Here is a 19,238-nt window from a genome sequence, read left to right as displayed (position 1 = left end):
AAGCCTTCCTAGCTGCCGCAGTGATTTAAACGATTATGACAACTTTCCACAAATGCAGGTGGAGAACGTGCTAATGGTGAGCAGACCTCTGTGATGGAACAGTTGGATGAGGGAGATAGTAGAACAAAATTACTTGAAATTGGCCTCTCCAAATGGCTTTTTAATGCTCCTTTTTGAAAGCTTTACCGCTTAACAACTGAGGTTGGTGTCATTTTCTGTCAGCGGGATCCTGTTTGTTTCAACAATTTGAATCTCACTTTTTTGCCGTCACTTACACAGAATCTTTGAATGCTTCTCCCTGCCTATGATTAATCAATAGTACGAGGTATCACTAAGTGCAGTTCACATTATGTACGACCAAATGTACCAAGAATAATTAAGGCCAAGCCCAATTGATTTGCTTTGGCTTATTTATGAGGGAGAACAGAAATGCAGCTCTCTTATGTAACTCGGCCTCTAATTGAATCTAAGAAGTTTAAGTCAATTCTAGTTGGTAATTTCTGTTTATGTGAAAATTTAAAAACTAAATGCAGAAATGCAGTAAGTTATTCATACTTATATTTTTCAGACCAGTTTTGCAATCATGTGCATCTTTATTATTTTTCATTTTAAGTAGTTTCTGGGTCAAATTTTGTGTTTTTAGAGTCAAATTTGATTACACTTTCAATGATAGGAATTGCAAGAAGCATGATAAAGTGTTTTTACATAGCATAATGTTGCTGTTTAAATACATTTACCACCATTGATTTGGCCATAGTAAAAAATAAATCCCTACTATGCTGTATATATATATGACTGGTTTCCCAGTTTGCTTCACTTTTGTATCCCTGGAACAAAACTGCTCCATTTCATCAGTTAAAAATAATAGAGAAACTGAACGTGTAACTAACTGAAGTATGCACCCTAATAAAAAGCCAAAGAAATAACATTAGAGTTGCTGTTCGCTTCTATGGACAAACAATGGACTCCTCATTTAAAGTTATCTGCTCTAAATTGGAGCCACTTTCTTTCTCACTATATTCCTCTTTGTTTCTGTCTTATTCCCTCTTTCGTTCTGATTATAAGACTGAATTCATTACACCCTTTCTGCTTAGCATGAATGAAGATTAGCTCATGGGTATATTAAGATGTGCTTCCTGCTTTTTGCTTCACCTGGATGTGGCTCTTGTAGTCATTAAACTACCAAGAACAAAAGGACTGATCGGGGATCAGTGCACAGGTCATATGGCCATATTAAAATGCACTGCAACAAAAGGCAGAATGATACTAAATGGCAAGTGGGAATAAAAGTAACTTCTGTTATCCCAAGATTTTTTACCCTCCTTCCTTGTATTCTTATATCATTTTAATACAAATCTGTTAACCTTTGAACGCACAACTTGAGGATGTACCATTATAAGATAATAGCCTCTAAGTGTAAAAAGTTGGAGACTTTCCTCTTCTCAGCAGTTAAAGTTCTACTCATTTGCTGCACAGGCAATATTAGCAGTATTGTAACACTGATGGTACTAAATTACTTACTTTTGGTTTGATGGTTATGCTTCAGTTCAGTTGTATTTAGTTATAAACCTGGACTATTGTTGAGCTAACTTTTGCTTTTCCATGTTTCCTATTACATTAACTTCCATTAGCTCATGTTGCAGCCTTCTATATATCTATATTTTCAACTGGCAAAGTAATTGGAATATCAATTACTGGGAGGGATTGCTGGGACCGTTGACATACTAGTCAGCTCACTTAAATCGTTTAAATAGCTGGATAAAATCAGACACGCCTGAACAATTAGGATGCCTGGATCCAAGTTCAGTTTGAAACACTGGGAGTCAAAATAAATGTTTGGCTTAGGTGGTCGAGTGAGTGGTCCAAAGGTTTGATCCCTAGACCCCAGACCCTCCAGTAACTCATCTACTTGAGCAAGACTAGAGAAATTTGCTCTAGCTGGTTGGCCAGTAGCTTGGACAGCAGCTGTGGCTTTAGAGATAGTGCAGGTCAGAAAATTGATGGATCAGTCCCTGGCTTCTCCAGTCCGTGAGTATGAGTGGAGTTTGCCAGAATACTGAACCCTGCATCCAGCTTTCTGTATGAATGGCTGAATGTGGCTTTGTGCTAAAACCTTTTTTGTATTCCAAAGGAAAAACAAGTGTTATCTAAAGGCCAGACCATTTACGTGTGTGTGGAAATCTGAATGATGTAAGTGCACACTTTTATTATTTGCTCCCAAATGGAAATTTCATGGACAAAAATCCCTCATGAATCCAAAGGCTTCACCAACTTCCTGAAGAGCTATACTATCTACCTTCCGTATAAGCAGCCTCTCACATAGTTTGGATCAGCATATCTTAAAAAGCCCAAGTGGAGAGTAGCGGAATTGGTTATTTATCTGCCATTTCAACTTATTTCTGGGTAATGAAATAGAGAGTGAAAGAGATGATAGACATAGAGAGAGAGGGGGGGTGACAGTCACGAAACTCTATGTGACTTAAGTGTATGACATGTGCCTTGCCCTGCTGAATCATGGCTTGCCCTCTGTCTGTCTCCATCCCACTCTCTTCCACCTTCTCCTGTTCCTTCCCTTCTCTTTCTCTCACTCTTGCTCTCGCTCACTATGCCCTTAAAACTTAAACTCTCCCTATCACTTACCAGAACTACCCAAACTCACTTTTGACATCTCTTGCCTGCCTCTTTCATCCTCCTCCACCCCTGCCTCCTCCTTTATTTCAGTGCTTGTGGGAACTGCTTACTCTTCCCTACCTCCTCCTCTCTTACTCATTCATCCCTGTGATGCCTGCCAGCGAGCCACCCTCTTCTTATTCCTTCCTTATAGTTTCCAAAAACACTTACCAACCTTGCATTGCTACATCTAAAGACTGGCTAACTCACTTGCTCCTTTCACTTTTCTACAACTGTGATTTAATCAGCACACATGATAACTTTTTAAAGGTGTTGATTTTAATTTAATATCTGCAAAGATTATAATTTATGGTACAGATTGAGTCTTCAAAAATTATATTTTTTGTTTTGTTTGAGTTTTAATTGGTATGTTTATTTTTTTGTTGCCATCCTTGCACTCCAAGTCTCTTGATGAGAGTGCAAATAAAAGCTTGGATTATTTAAGACAACAGTACACGCTTGTAAATTCACTGAGGGGAAATATAGCTCATATTTCTGCCATTTAAAATTGTGTGATGTTTAATAGTGATAAATTACAGAATAATTAGGGAACGGCAATTTACATGGTGACTAATTGGCATATAATATCATATCAAAATAAAATTAATCTCTTTGACAGGTTTTCAGCAGCCTGGATGCTGATGCAATGGGAGCTAAATTTGAATTCCTCACAAATCTTTCATAATAAAAAAGAAATATCGTCAGTTTTGTGAGTTATACTAGGACAAAGTTAACTTGAAAGCCAACTCATTAATTTGAAAGTCTGAGGAGAGGTCGTTCAGAGATACTTACCTTTGAAGTTTTTTATTTTTAACACCATAGAGAATATGTAACCCCAATTCCAAAAAAAGTTGGGATTGTGGAAGTGGAAACAAAAACAGAATGCAATGACTTGCAAATCTCATAAACTCATATTTTATTCACAATAAAATATAAGAAATGCATCCAATGTTTAAACATCACATTTCATGACAAATATTCGCTCATTTTGAATTGATGGCGGCAAAATGTCTCAAAAAATTTGGGATTAACTAGCAACAGGTGAGTAATATGATTACAAATGAAACAAGCATGTGAGAGAGGAGAGTTTGTGACAGCGGTTTATCAATCTGTAAAAAAAAAACTGCACCTACAGTTCGCTCAGCCATGCAATGTGGTCATATGATCCAGAAACACAGCCTTCTTCTCTGGACCAAAGCCTAATGGACTGAGGAAAAGTGGACAACTGTCATCTGTAGTCACAAAACAGAATGTGAAATTCTTCTGTAAAAACATGGCTGGACTAAAGAGAAGAGAGACCATCCAGCTTGTTTTCAGTTGCCAGCTTGCACATATGGATACTGCAATTATTACAACAGCATGACATCATAGAAGAGTCTCCATCCCGAATTTCTTGAGGTCCAGAAGTTTCACCTGTTGAAAACATTTGTGGCATCATTCAATTTGATTTATTTATGTAGCGCCTCAAAGCATTTTATATTATGAAGAGAAAAATATGACAAAGAAAAAACAAGACTGTTGAGCAGGTAGAATTCCATATCAGACAACAATGGGACAACATTCCTCTCCCAAAAGTCCAGCAGCTGATCTCTTTAGATCCCAAACATTTATGGACTGTTGTTAAAAGAAGCGAGGATGCTACAGAGGGGTAAATATGGCCCCATTCCAACTTTGAGACATGTTGTTACCGTCAAATTCAAAGATGAGCTAGTTTTTTAAATGTCTAAGTTTAAACCTCGGATGCTTTATTTCTTCTGTCGTAAATAAAATCTGGATTTACAAGAATTTAAAACCATTGTGCTGCATTTTTATTTGCATTTTAGACAGCACCCGAATTTCTCTGTGATATGGGTGGTAATAATTTAAATTGACACCACAACCACAACTCTAAATCTTCTTCTTTGTTTCACTCCTTATATGCCTCACCCTCTGAACAAGACAGCCCAAGCAGATCAAGTCTGTGAAAGAACACATCACAGTTTTAAAATGACTTTTAACAGTCACACAAAAAGAAATCCAATCTCAAGGAAGCAGAGGGATCGATTTTTTTGTACCGTCACGAGCCTCAATAAAACCAGAATGCAACACATTACATCATGCTTTTTTGAATAACAGACCCAAATCATCAACTCTTTTTCTAGAGCTATAATTCTCTTCCTTTTAATGTTCCACTTCCATAACCTGTGGAGTCACTCCTTCCACCTACACTTTCAGCCCGCAGCTGAATAGGTTATTTTCCTAGCCTTATTGGGAAAGGAACTATGAAAAAGAACAAGCAAGGATACATGTGGATGAAAAGGGAAAACATCAAAGAGATAAATCACACAAAAAATTACAAAATAACAGGAAATATCATCCATTGAAGACAAATGGCAGTAAACAATATATAAAGGGTACATGGTGTTATGGAATATTTAAAAGTGAATCTTCAAACATGTAATTCAAGGGTTGGATTTGTACATTATAATCTGGGGGCTAGAGAGGAAGATGCGTTGTCAGTGATGCGACCCCAGTGATGACTGACAGCTCCCTGTAGGCGTTCCCGCGGTGACTCAGAAGTTTTGCTGACTATTTATGTCTTCATTTTGATGAGTTGAACAGCACAGATGATGCACAGCGGCCTTAACAGATTGGACCAATTACTGAGTGTCTAAATAATACAAAGTCCCATCACCATGCGAAATGTTCAAACTTTGGATTAAACAGCATTTTTTGACATTTAGAATTTGTCCTGTAGTGAAGGAAGGATGTGCATAACTTTTTCTCCAGCTTTCATAAACAGTTCTCTTTGTGAATACACTTCAGGCCCATTTAACTTCAAGGCTTTCAAAAAACATCCCTGGTGTACAATTTGTCCTTCTGCAACTCAAAAAGGGCTCAGTCAACCAATTTTGAGAGTGAAAGTGATTTCAACCCAAGTCCTCGCAACAAAAGTAACGTCATTTAAAAGCTGTTGTCTCCTATGGTTGGACCTCTCTGTCTCGTTTTGTGTCACTTTGTTTTAATGCTGTACGTAGGGTACAAATTTGAGGGAGGTCACTGTCGAATGAAAGCGAAGACTGCAATTCCATCAGCTAAACACAAATGCAAGGACAAAGCACTACTGTGTTTAGACTGGTGAAAAATGTGCAGTTTATAGAGAATGAGCATTCTTTATTCCCTTTACTAGCCACATTCCAGCATTAATGAAGGGATAGGGAATTATTTTTAATATATTATTCACTGAAACAAGATCTCACCTGATTTTTGTATTCATTTTGTATATTATTTGAGGTGCGTGACAAGCATTCCCAACCAAAAATAACAGTTTGGATGAGTCTGACAGTTGAAATAGTGAAGAATTTCCATCTGATACTGGTTATCTGAAGCTGCCGTGTTCTTGATCTATAGTTATTCTTTTTTATCCCTTCGTGTTTTTCTGCTTTTCCATTTCATTCACAGTGGGGCTGGAGCCTATCCCAGCTACCATAGGACAAGAGCCAGGGTACGCCCTGGACAGATCGCCAGTCTGTCACAGAGCTAACACAGAGACACGCTCACGTTCACACATGTGGGCAAATTAGAATCGCCAATTAGCCCAACCTCTCTAATGAAATGCCTTTGGCCTGTGGGAGGAGTACGCAGAGAGCACTGATGCTGACAGAACAGGAGAACAGAAATGCTCCGGCTAGACTGTAGAGGTGTGGTAACAGTGCTAACCACTCCTCCACCATGCTGCCCAACAGAAGCTTTCAAAGTAATACATTTCTCAGGAAAAGACAAGGATAGATGCTAGAAAGAAAGCAGTTTGAAAAGTTTAAAAAAAGGATATTATTTGGCTCTAAAAATGAAGCCAGTGTAGCAACTGCACAAACTGTAGTTCCCTGAGTGGCCACTAAAGGCTCCAAAAGTGACTCAAAAGCCAGCTGCAGAAATAAGCATGTTTACAGCCTGGTATAAAAGTCAGTTTTGCTCCTTATAGCACATGAGAATGAAGGTGTCATTTTTCCCCCTGTACTCAAAAATATAATATATACAGAGACACCAGTTTGCATTTTACTGAAACATAAAGGTGTGTGAGTGATTGTTGCAGGTTGTTTGTTTTATTAAGGCTTTGGCCAAGAATGCAAATTCAGAGGCATTAGAAATGCAGCTTTGCCATGCAATCGCTGGTTTCAATGTGACATACACACAGTCTGTTAGTTAAAAATCAGCTCTTGCTGAGTGAAACAGCTGTTGGGTTAATTCATGAGAGTGCTGAACTAAATGTTAAACCAAAACAGTGAGCTAAAGGATGTTAAATAGCTCGGCAGCTTTATGGGTTTTGTGATAATTCAGGTCATACAATTTGGTCAAATGAAAACGACTCAAGACTTTTGGTTTTATTGCTCAGTCGTGCATAGTTTTCGCTGAGTGTGTTTAAGGCATAAAATAAGCAACCCCAGCCCCAGCCTATTGTTTGGACCACTCTTCTTTATGGATGCAGAGCAGACTGTTCAGATGAAAGACTTTCCGCCACTTTTGAAGATGCACATACCTTGTTACTATAGCAACCACTTTGGGTAAAAACAACAAAAGAAGAGGGGGTACGAGGCGGGGAGAACAAATGATGAAACGATAAAGCAGGTCAGTGAAAGATTGGATTTAAATTCAACAAAGACTGGAATTCAGCGGATAGTCCGCTGATGTTTAAACACCCTCCACTCACGGCCGTTAATCTGTCAGGCTGCAGCGAGCGAACAGGATGCCTCCCATCAGCCCAGGGCAGACTTGTGATCTGAAGCAATGTGTGAAAGCAATTTGAAAAAAAACAAGTAAACCACTTTTAGACTGAATGCTATTATTTTCCCAGTTGCTGACAATGTTGTGTTTTAAGAGCAAGCGCTAGTCAATTCCCCTAGACTTCTATGTTAAAATGTCCAGTTTTAGCAATGACGTTAGCAGAACAAAGTCGTTTTAGAGGATTTTACATATATGTAACTTACCCATGTAAATTCTAAAACTTACGCACTGGTAGTTAAGCAATATTAACATAGCTAGTTTGGTGGTTAACCAAACCAACAACTTGTCCAAGTATGTGCTCCAGTTTTGATGACTGAAATTCTTGTAAGTTATTAATATGCCATCAATTAGCAGATATTTCACACTTTGACATCACAGTGTCTACGGATGCAGCTTGCTAACTTGCAAGTTAGCATCAGCACTCCGCCCTTTAATCTAAATGTTGTCACTTCTGAACAAAACTTTTTAAAAAGATAGCGGTGATGGTGCTAAAAAAAACAATGAATATGTCCATCTTTTATATATTTATTTATGGGGGTTGTTTTTGTTTTTGTTTTTTATTTTTTATTAAATTCAAAGTAGCTTTTTTGAAGTTTTTCTTTTCTATTAATATTACAAATATAGAATTTTATATTAAGTACATTAAAGAATAGATTTTGTGTTTACTTCTTTGCACAAGAATAGGCTTTTATCTCACAGAACGCGCATAAACACACCTGCAAAAACTTGTAAATGACATAATATTGTGTAATGCAAAGCAAGAGAGTCCCAAATTGAGAAACCCAGATTCTCTGTTGCATCACATGATTATGTGGCTTATCCATACTGAATTTCATCAAAGCTGAATAGTGGACAAGGCAGTGTCATCATTTACTTTCCCTCCAGTCCTACAGAGCCGCCAACTGTCAAATATCAATTTACTTCCTGCTCTCTAAAGAGTGCTGAGCCCTAATTGGAAATAGCATGTAACGTATTCTCTGTTCTGCACACATGGAGAGTGAAGCTATCAGTCAGTCTGAGATATGAATATGATGCACTCGCTCCCTCAAGCCCATCTGTGGAACAATTCATTTTTTTATCTGACAGAGGGAAATAAGAACGATGAAGATTGTGATATTGTGTCTACTGGAGTGCAGATGGACAAGCTGCAGCATGAGTATCGTCTCTATTTAGGAAAGACCGTCGCTACTTGTTCTGGAGTAATGTCTTGTTTCCTTAATGGCACATTCTTAACGAACTGAAACAGAAAGTGCTAGATGCTAAATCTACTAAATTTACTAAGTTAATGCTAAAAATTAAAAGAACAAAGCAAAACTCCAATCTCCCTTTTGCTGACGTTGTTCTTGTGCACCCCTTACACTTTCTTTTTTAGTAAGCTCATCCACTTCTGCTTTCACGATTTCATCATAAACTTCTAACTTGACAGTCGCTGCTTGCAGGGAGCAGACATCAACATCAATTTTCATGCTGAGGATTATCAGTCGTGATAAGAGCATGGTCTCCAGTCATGACCCAGATACTAAACAGCAGTTTTCAGTGAAAGAGTTCCCAGTGTCCAACCCCAAAGGTAGCACTCAGCTGTGGAGCGTGACCAGGGGCATACTTCCTTCGTCCCCCAGTGGCAGACTGTTAATGCTGCAGTATTATTTCCTGAAGAATCTGACACGAAATATTTGCATCACACAAATTTGTAGTTTGTGTCACTCTGCACACAGAAAAAACTTTTTTTTTCACACCGAAAAAATTCTCACCATCCTACGTTGCTACCAGATTTGATTCGTCATGACTTCACGACATGTTGTTTTTCCCAAAATGATGGGGTCACCATTCTGACACAGTAAAAGAAATCCAGCCCACATCACAGATGGACAAGTGCAAGTGGTCAGATCTTAAAATAGCAGCTGCACTGGAAGTGGCACAGAGCTGCTCAACATGACCTTAAAAAGAAGATAAGCCACATTGCAATCAGTTTTACATCAGCAAAGTCCCCGACCTTTGGCGAAGTATTCATAGAAGTGAAATAACCTTAAACATGTCACAAGCTCAACAATAAACATGACTGGAAATAGAGACATTTCCCTCATCAGTGGCTAAGATGTGAAGAAAATTAGGTAGTCCTGCAGATACATCCTAAAACCGTCAATTAAAGTGCCCTAATGAGTTAAATTCAGTCAGACAGTATTACAGCTTTTAATCTGCATCCATCACAAGATGAGTAACTCTAGAAGAGTTCATTTTGACTTTTTTCTCCTTTTGATTAAAAATCCTATTATCATTTTTTTTTCTCTTAACTCACTTTTACTTTCACTACTTTGATAAAGGCTACATTTGGATTTTTTTTTCAACAGCAAGGACCCAACCATGGTCACCGCTTTTACGAGAGGAGAATAGACAGCCAGGCTATGCTCATCATGTTTCAGTCAGGAATAAAAGATACTCTGATTGATTGCACTCCTCTTTTGTGTACGTGGAGTTCATGCCCCGTTATGTCCTGTGCTTAATTAATCAGCAACCCTAAATCTATTCTTTACATTATTTTAATGCCTTATGATGTATATGGTAGTGAATTCAAATTAATGCAGTCTGTAAAACAACTGTGTGTGTTTGTGTGTGTGTGTCCCTGTGGAGGTCAGCTAATCTGTCTTCCATTGTCAAGCTCACTCCAGAGGTGGAAATACACACACACACACACACACACACACACACACACACACACACACACACACACACACACACACACACACACACACCATCCCTGTCAACATATGAGTGCCCACAGGGAGAGGAAGTAGGGCAACATGCTGAAGACTCCCTGCCACCCACACCTGCCTACTCCTCAGGCTGCAAACACACACACACAGTGGGGAGTTTCCACTTTCTTACGTTTTTCGGGGAGGGGGGGGATGCTTGGTTTATTTTCCCAGGAGACAACAAATGAAAAGGATTAAAAGCTTGAAGGACATTGTCTCATTTTTGTTTTCAACAGCACTTGAGCAGAATTAAACGAATACATTGGTTTTTCAATTATAGAAAAAAATACTCGTCCTAATTGTGGTTTGGCAGCAGCTTTGGCTGTGTTTAAATAATACTCTTGAAAATAAGAAGCACCTGCACTGTGGCATTTTTTTTGCCTCTACTAAAAATGATTTTTATTTTATCTTAAAGCTGATTCACCTTTTATACACTGTATATATCATATTTTTGCAAAATGCTATCATTGGGAACAAAATTAGAAATGGATTTTGTCTTGTTTCTTGTTTCCTCCTCAGAATCAGTACTTTCAGCTGTCAGCCTTCATTTGCAGTTTTGACCATTTCATCAAACAAAATATTCTGGATGTCCTTCACATCCTCTTTTCCCTGTCCTCAAATATGGAAGTTGTACTTCAGCGTCTCTACGTTGTAAGATTTTTGCAAATTGTGTTTTGTGATTTGCATCTTATCAATTGTAAGATAATATTACAAACTCAATCTAGAGATTGCAGCAATCTCTCTTTGCATTGCATTTGTTACATGTGTTATGATGATACCAGCTAGAAGTTTCTTCATTTCTGTTGTTTGGTTAGTAGGTGCAGGTTGTAGCAGCCATCACACTGAAAGCTAAAGATCAGAAAATGTATCCAATTATCTTTATATGAAAGGTTATTACAACGGTCAACTGTGAGTTTCTCTCACACTACAACAGGGGGCCAACGTTTTGGAGCCTCACAATTCTTCCACATCTGCAACATTTTTTGATTGTGTGTATTTAAGCTCCTCTCTTTGATAATGCTTCTTAGAGATTACTTTTTTTTGAATGAATGAATGAATGAATGAATGAATGAATGAAAAGATGTCTTGTTCCGATCAGATGTGACATCAGGTGCGGCCGTTCCTGCAGAGCATAGTATTTATTAGGGCTGGGCTATATCATACCGTTCACGGTAATACCGGTGTAATTTTGGGCAACAATAGGAAAATGACATATCGTGATAGAATATGGGTAAAGCGCGCATGCGCAGTGCCTTTGTTTACATACGCACATGGCGGCGACACAGAATGAGAAGAGCGAAAGCGGATCGTTAAATGAAACAGATGAACCAGAATTGGTTTGTAAAAATGCTGCAGCTTCAGTGATGTGGAACTGGTTTAGCTTTCGTCCGTCACACAAAGCATTATTTTTGGTAGAGCATGCTAGCAGGCCGTCGCTATTACCGTGTTGTTTGGAAAATACAACATACTTAAAATCAATCCTTTGATTTTTCTGAAAATCGACAGAGCCCCTTATAATTCCGTGTGCCTTATGTATGAATTCTGGTTGTGCTTACTGACCTCGAAATGATTTTATGTCGTACACGGCGCTCGAAAATCTGTCAAATGTTTTAGTGCGACTTTGCTAAGCTACGAAGCCGCACCGCTTGATGGATTGTCGGAGCATTACAGCTATCGTAGGCAAGAGCCTCGCGGAGTGATACGTACTGTGCTTCAACATAATATTACCGTATTGTGTGTTTAACCTCTTTTTAAGTTTTGTGGATATTATACATGGTTATGCTGAGGATATGTCGGCCAGTTTCCACTGGAAATGCCTTTTGGTTAAACTGTCAGCGAGGAATTTGCATTGTTACATTTTTATATAACTTTAATGCACATAAAAAAACAGCTGCTTGTTTAAGTGAAAATACATTGATGGGGTTTTTTGCACTAAAGTTGTGGAGTTGTAAAGTATTTTTTCTAGTGTCAATTATATCGTCAGTTATGTCGTTATCGCAAATTTTCAAATGTATAACGTGATAAATATTTTTGGTCATATCGCCCTGCTCTAGTATTTAACTTACAACACCTTGTGGGTTCTTCCAGCTAATGTGGTTTACAGTAGCAGAAGTGCATACATCTTGAGTATAGCCAGCCCCAGTGGGAACTAAGTCTTATATCCTGACAGTGCCGGTGCTGATATATACTCTACCAACCAAGCTATACAGAAAATGAAATCCCAAACCTTGGCAGCTTTAGTGTTAGTCTCTTCTCTTTGAGCTCCATGGGAAATTGAGTTTCCAACCCAGCAACAGCGCTTATAGCTCTACCCAAAGGGATGAAAAAGTGCAGAATTTCAAAGAACAGATCACACCATCATTTTCTTGTAGCTGTGCAGATATCAGCGAGGTCACTGATGCTAAAAATATACGTGCACGTGTGTCATTATAGAAAGAAATGGAGATTAACTGTCTACCAGAATTGCAAATAAAGAAAAACATTGTGCATTTTTTAAATAAAATCAATGAATAAATATATAAATAAACCTCTCTGATGTCAAATTGGGAATTAAAAACAGTTGCCAAATATTTGGTAAAATGCAGCTTATTCCAAAAGCTTTTACTGCACTGTTTATCTCGTTCACCTCCTCATGTCCTGCATCACAGGCTTTTTTGAAAGGAGAAATCAAGAAGGCATTGGAGAGAGGTCTCTGGGTCACCGGCAAAGTGAAAAATGATCCGCTTACATCTGTGCTAACATTGCCCGATAAGACTGGGGGCAGATTGGACAGAGATTTTCGCATTAGAAAGACCAGCTCACCCACTCTAAGATGTAGGACAGGGCCACTTAGGAGATAAAGTCACTGTCAGTGCGAGAGAAGCCATCGGTAACACCACAGACATCTGCACTTCCTTCAGATTATGTCTACTAGTCGGTGACAGGAGTTTTTCCTGTCTGTTATCCTTGTATAATATGTGGCAGTGTGAGAGTGATCATTTGAAATTGGATCTAATCAGAGGTGTCATTTTACTTGACTATTTGTGCAGTGGTTTTTTTTTCACGGAAGTCATGAACCGATTTTTAGGGATGAAATAAGAAATTCTGCTCTTTAAAAGCACAAAGTTGTAAATAAGAAACAGAAATGGTTAAAAATAACAGATCTTTTTGTATTATTTTACTACTAATGGAATCCTGCAACACTGGCCACCTTTGGTGAGAAGTTGCATCAGTAGCGATAGTTTGGAGTGGAAGCAGACGAGGCTTGGTACACGGCTGGTTAGAGCTGGCAGGAGAACCAGTGGGAAGAGCGTAGAGAAAGGCTGGCTGGTGGGCGTTGATTGGAGCAGAGAGTCAGACAGGCAGGCTTTATCCAGGAAGAGATGATGGTGGAAAGCGTGCAAGGCAATTGGCACACTGATGAGCAATGGAGAGCAACCCATGACACAGAAAGAAGGCATAACTTTGAGACAACTTGACTGCAAACTGTGACTAGAGACTACAGCTAGTTCAGCTGCAGTGTCAGTGCCATGTAGAAGGACTGAACAGGCTGAAATTTAAGGTTCAAATACTGCTGGATCTTAATGAGAGGATGAGTTTCAGATGTGCCAGTTGATTGGTCAGTTTCAGGAACTTCACCCAGACAGACACGCATGGAGAGAGGGCTTTTCTCATTTCTCTGTTCCTTGCCTTCCTGTCTCCTCTATCCTCTGTCCTCATTCACTCTGTGAATCACCTTCAAGAACGTCTCATCTCGTCAGCTCAGTCTCAGTGTCCACACTGAGTCACTGTTACAGTAAGTTATTGAGGGCTGTACCATTGTCAAAGTGTGCAAGGGCACCACAAGAAACATTTCGAGCCCTTCATGCACACTTTCGTAAGTCTGCATTTCTGCAGACTTTACCATATGCATTTACCCTCAGTTCACAGCGTTGTTACACTACTAAGGGATGCCACACAGGCATTAAAAGAAAACTGTATACAAAGAAGACTCCTTGAGGGTTACAGGATGAAAGGTGACATAAAATTACAGGAATGCAGCATGTTTTATCACAAACCATGCTTGTACATTATTGTTTTTCAAGTTTTATTTAGTAAAGAAACATGACAAAAATACTAGAGAGAATGAGGTACCTGTCGTTCTCGCTATAAGAAAAGAGCTTTGAATATATTTAAAAACACATGCAGTCTCCATCCCTTTAGATAGTCAGTAAAGTGTGTAAAGCCATGTGCTAAAGTGCTCTTGGACTTCACAGCTGTATACAAAGGAGACGTTAGGTACCCTCTGTGATGCTCTTGTGCTTAGGTCTTAAGATGGATATCGGGATCGGGCTCTAAAATGTATCTGGAGACGGGAGCAATCAATAGAGAGAAGAGTTGTAAGACGAGGATATCGAGGATGACCAGGTGCACCTTGAGAAAGTCTTTTCAACCATGTCATACAAAACAGCTGTGCCAAACAGCTGGAATCTTTAAAGCATGGTGGTAGAAGGATTTTACAAATACATGTGTTTATTGTTCACTGGTTGTGTTGGTTATCAAAGGAAATCATCTCTACCCTTCAACATTTGTGGGTGTGATGACTAAAGGAAGAAAAATATATTATGTGTGCATTCTTGTCACACTGGGAATTGAATATAAACGGTTTGTTTTCATGAACACTGTCATGCTCATCTGACAGAGATCATAAATAACAGTAGTAGTCTTAAAAACCCCACAATGAACCGATTAAGAAGCTGTGCACTCCTCATTCTACACTGACACTGTCTTAAAATGACAGCTCAGAAGCAAGGATGTCTCATTTTGTTAATGCCTCCTGCCTCAAATCCTCTCTCCTCATGCCTCTTCCTTGATTTCTAGTACTGAGATGAGGACCGTATAGAAGGTATGGCAGCCATGGCAGTTTGTCCTGAAACAACAACAATAATTTCCACATTTCGACTTTTTTCTCAAAAGACATTTTCAACTCTAATCTTGAAATTTCCACTTCTGTGAAGTCGACTGTGAGGAGGCGAAAGAAGCTTGAATTGGTTTTATTAACGTGATATTTACCATCTGCATGTGTCAGCTGTATCAGCTGAGCCAGTAGCGGATGGGGGTTGGCAGCAGGATCCGCTGATCTGCTGTAACCGTGGCTGAGCTCAAGTTTGTGAATGAATTTCATCCTCAATTTTTTATTCATTTCGATGAGTTCGCAGGTGTGCTGGTTGGCTGTGATATTTTTATGTGTTTAAATGTGCATTTTTCATCTAAATACACTCTGATACAGCTAATTTGTTTCTCTAGTTTATACTTAAGTGCAGCATGACTGGTACAGAACTGTTTGGTTTTGAATGGATTGAGTGGTTAGAGTCAGGAAAGTACTTTGGTTAGTGTTATGAAAACAGCGTGAGCGATTTAAAGTAAATAAAAGCCAATCAAACATTGTATTTAATAAGTTCTATCAGTGCATCGTGTAACATATAAAACAGCTGAAGTTACTAGACCTGGGTTTGGTACTACTGCCAAGTCAGTACTTTGGTAGAAATCAACACTAATGACTGAAATGTTGAAAAGTTTAATTGATTTGTGTCTTATTGGTTAACATTTTCTAACTATGATTAGATAATAGAATAATTAATGAACTAATTAACTCAATTAACTAAACAAAGTTACAAAATAAATACAAATGCCTCTAATTATAAATATCCCAATGTATTACACAAAATTAAATATATATAGTTGTCACTGAGGTGCCCCCTCTAATATTGACTTTATAATTTTCTCTGTAGAGGATGTGATTTTAAGGGGGTGCAAGTATTGCATTGTGTACTTTAGAGCAGCGGTCCCCAACCACGGACCGTGGTTTTTGCGCCACGGACCGGTTTATGCCCGACAATATTTTCACAGACCGGCCTTTAAGGTGTCGCGGATAAATACAACAAAATAAAACTAGTACCGGTACCGAAAAAAAGAAGATTTATTCATAACACACGTGAAAAGACCCAGGAAAGCTGAGTTAATGATAAAAACGATAACAAAATAACGCTGAAAACCGATAAAAACCCTGAAAACCATACATTTCACACCTGAGCCTCAACTCTCGCGGCCCGGTACCAAACGACTCACGGACCCGAGGCCCGGGAGTTGGGGACTGCTGCTTTAGAGGGACCAATTGTAAAGCCAGATGCCAACAGGCAGGAAAGATTTAAGTCACACTTTTCTATATTTGTGATCGCAATTTGGTGAAGACAAAATGTGTTTGTTCAGAGTCAAAACTAGACAGTTTTAGGCTGTGGATGAACACTGATAGTGATTTTTTTTTCTCTCTTCTTTGTAACGAGTGGATTCTATTGGTGGCCTTGAAGCCTTTTTCCAGCATCTGTCAATTTTACTTGTGTCTGCAGAAATGTCAAGGTCAGAAATCTGAGCTGTAGGTAAAAGATTAGAAAGCATTTTATCTGAATGAAGTGATGAAGAAAATATTAGTCTGGAAGGAAAGCCTGAGAGCTGGAACAGTGTGAGCTGTAGTAGTTCTGCTAAGATCTCTGCTTGGTTTGGTTCTCATTGGTACAAAATGACAGTAAATAACACCACTTACATGTGAGGCTACTGAAGTGTTCTTTCTCCACCGAGTAAACCGAGTAAAGTATAAAATGATACTGACAGATTCAAATCTCTGAGCCAAGTTTATCGCTTAGGATCCCAGTTACTGTGATTCCTTTGGTCTGTGGTTTGATCCGATTTGACTGACAGGGTGCAGGAAACACAAGCAAAGCCCACAATACTGTCATCAGACATCTGTTCAAATGTTAATAATTCTTGATTTGTGCATGGGAGAGGATATAACAACTTTTTCAAACAACTGCGGTGTTCATAGCGTGAACCCGACTGAAAGAGTTCTGGGCCTTTAAGCACGAGGTTAGTTCAGATCCAGCATTATTATCTCTGAGGGTCCTCACGCATGTGTGTCATTTATTGTGTAATTTTACTAACATGTGTCTTCTGACCTCTTGTGACAACAGATGACTTACACACATAACACACAATGCTATTGTACGCAATTCTTAATAAAAGCTGTTTTCTTTTCTCTCTCTCTCTCTCCTTCTTCCGTCCTGCTGCGTGAAACAACAGATCACTTGGGCATCGAGTTTATGGGTAAGGAAGCTTTTCTTGTCTTGCATCTGTCTGAGTCATAACTGTAAACATCACCGCTTTTCATATTGGATAAACAATACACTCTGAGGGCTCAGATACAGAACAAATTGTTCATAACAGCCAGCAAACGGCATAAGTTGGATGTGTCTAATTACATATGGCACTGTGACATAATTTGAAATGTAATCAGGAAAGCTGTGGTGAATACAAATATATCTATAGTTATACATTAACATATTAGCTGCCGTCAACCGTGCGTGCTGCACTGTATTTTACACGCTGTCTTAATCTGTTTTTATCCTCCTTACACATATGTACTTGCGTATCTTTACTCCCCGCACCATTTCTATCTTTCTGCTTTCTTTCTCTCTCTTGCACTATCTCTCTCTTTTTCTCACAATTGCTCATGAAGTGTCCCACCAGAATACCAATGTGCTGCAGTCTCCTTGGAAACAGTGAGAACAGAGAGGCGTGCAGGGTGCAGTGAGGGAGTTTTTGTGATGTTGGCACCGTTACCAGTCGCACTCCTCATTAGTATGTGTGGGTATGTGTGCGCATGCATGGCACATGCTCAAAGTGTGTGTCTGAAGCCCTAATGTGAGTTTGATGAGATCCTTCCAGCGATTGTGTGTTGAATGTTAGTGTGCGTTTCCCATGCACACGCTGCGAGGCTGTGAAGGATAGATGCCAGCGGCTCCACCTCGTCTTCGCCAAGCTGCTCGCTCCCGGTTTTGGCTCTCGCGGACTCTGTGTCGGGTATCACAGCTGAGAAGCGCTAGTTAACGACATGAAACTTGTTAACCAGAGCCCCTCACTCTCTCTCAAAATGTGTCCTCTTTAGGTTAAAAACAAATCTCTGTAGTATCAAGGAAAATGCTCTTCCTCTTGCCTGGCTTTACAGCATCTACATGCTCAAAGTCAAATTTCACAAGAACAAGCACTGCTGCATCTCTTTCAGCTGCCCGATCGCTGCCTAAGCAGTCAAACGAAGTAAAGCTTTTTTTAGAAAACCTGCTTAGACTATGCAAACTTGGCAGTGACAGATGATATTTTCTACAGAGCTATCTTGCAGGTTTCCCCATTTATATTCAGCGAGAGGTTTTATGCTTCTGCATCATTGTTCAGGCTGCCACATTTTCATTGCCGAGCTGACGTCTCTAGTCCTGCCAACGTCTTCCCCCAGCATTGTGTTAAGCAGCGGCTAGATAAGAACCTCCCACACTCAATCCTGGTGTGTCAGTGTCTGTGCCTTTGGAAGCTCTTTGAAGGAAAGAAATGCACAGACCTACTGTAATGCTCTTTGTCACAGATTATTGTCATTAATGCAAGTGAGAAAATATACTTTACATAGTAGATTAAACTACAAACTGTCACTTGAACTGCCCCATCCTTTCTGTCAATAGCAAGTGATAGCAAATCGTTATTTCACTCTAAGACACATTGCATCAACAACAGGATGATTTATAGATACCATTTGACCAAAAAGGCTCTGATCTGAGGATTAAAAAGGACCAATCTCAGTTGCTGCTGAGAAACTCGCCCTTAATAATAAATAAACAGATTTTTAGTTTGGAGTAAATTTAACATTCAAGTAAAAGGTTTGAGGGATTGCAGGGAGCTCTAGCATGAAGACATTAGTGTTTGAGATGAGATTTAAAAAAATGTAATCTTGGGCCCCAACCTACACCAGATGTCACTGGCATCACTATAAACAGCAACGAAGTCACATTTAAACACATGGGGTAGCCGTAAGCATCATTTGACAACTGTCGAGAAGCGACACATTTATTCCCGACCATAAATGTTACCAGCGACTGAAAACAAATGTAAAAAGTGAGCAAAAGTAAAAGAAATCCATGAGTGCAAAACACAAATCACCCAAACATGACAGGGTCTGACTCACAAACCCATGACTTTGAAACTGCCGCCCCTCAGGCAGAC

General features: G+C 39.2%; 1 protein-coding gene across 2 annotated transcripts in view; it reads left to right on the top strand.

Annotated features, from left to right (window-relative positions):
• Window positions 1-19,238, top strand: part of nrg3a (neuregulin 3a) — a 350,331-nt gene that overhangs the window by 290,249 nt on the left and 40,844 nt on the right. For both annotated transcript variants that reach the window (XM_086258784.1, XM_086258783.1), the window contains exon 4: window positions 17,274-17,297. In XM_086258784.1, coding sequence (XP_086114910.1) covers window positions 17,274-17,297 — 24 coding nt within the window. The remainder of the gene's footprint in view (window positions 1-17,273; window positions 17,298-19,238) is intronic.

The sequence above is a fragment of the Aulonocara sp. 'chitande type north' Nkhata Bay genome, linkage group LG13 (genome assembly GCF_057382095.1).
Source record: "Aulonocara sp. 'chitande type north' Nkhata Bay isolate Kocher_YH1m ecotype deep benthic linkage group LG13, A_spYH_male_GT1.1, whole genome shotgun sequence".
In the NCBI taxonomy this organism is placed as follows: Eukaryota; Metazoa; Chordata; class Actinopteri; order Cichliformes; family Cichlidae; genus Aulonocara; species Aulonocara sp. 'chitande type north' Nkhata Bay.
Note: the sequence above shows the minus strand (reverse complement) of the source record. Positions and strands in the feature narration are given on the sequence as shown.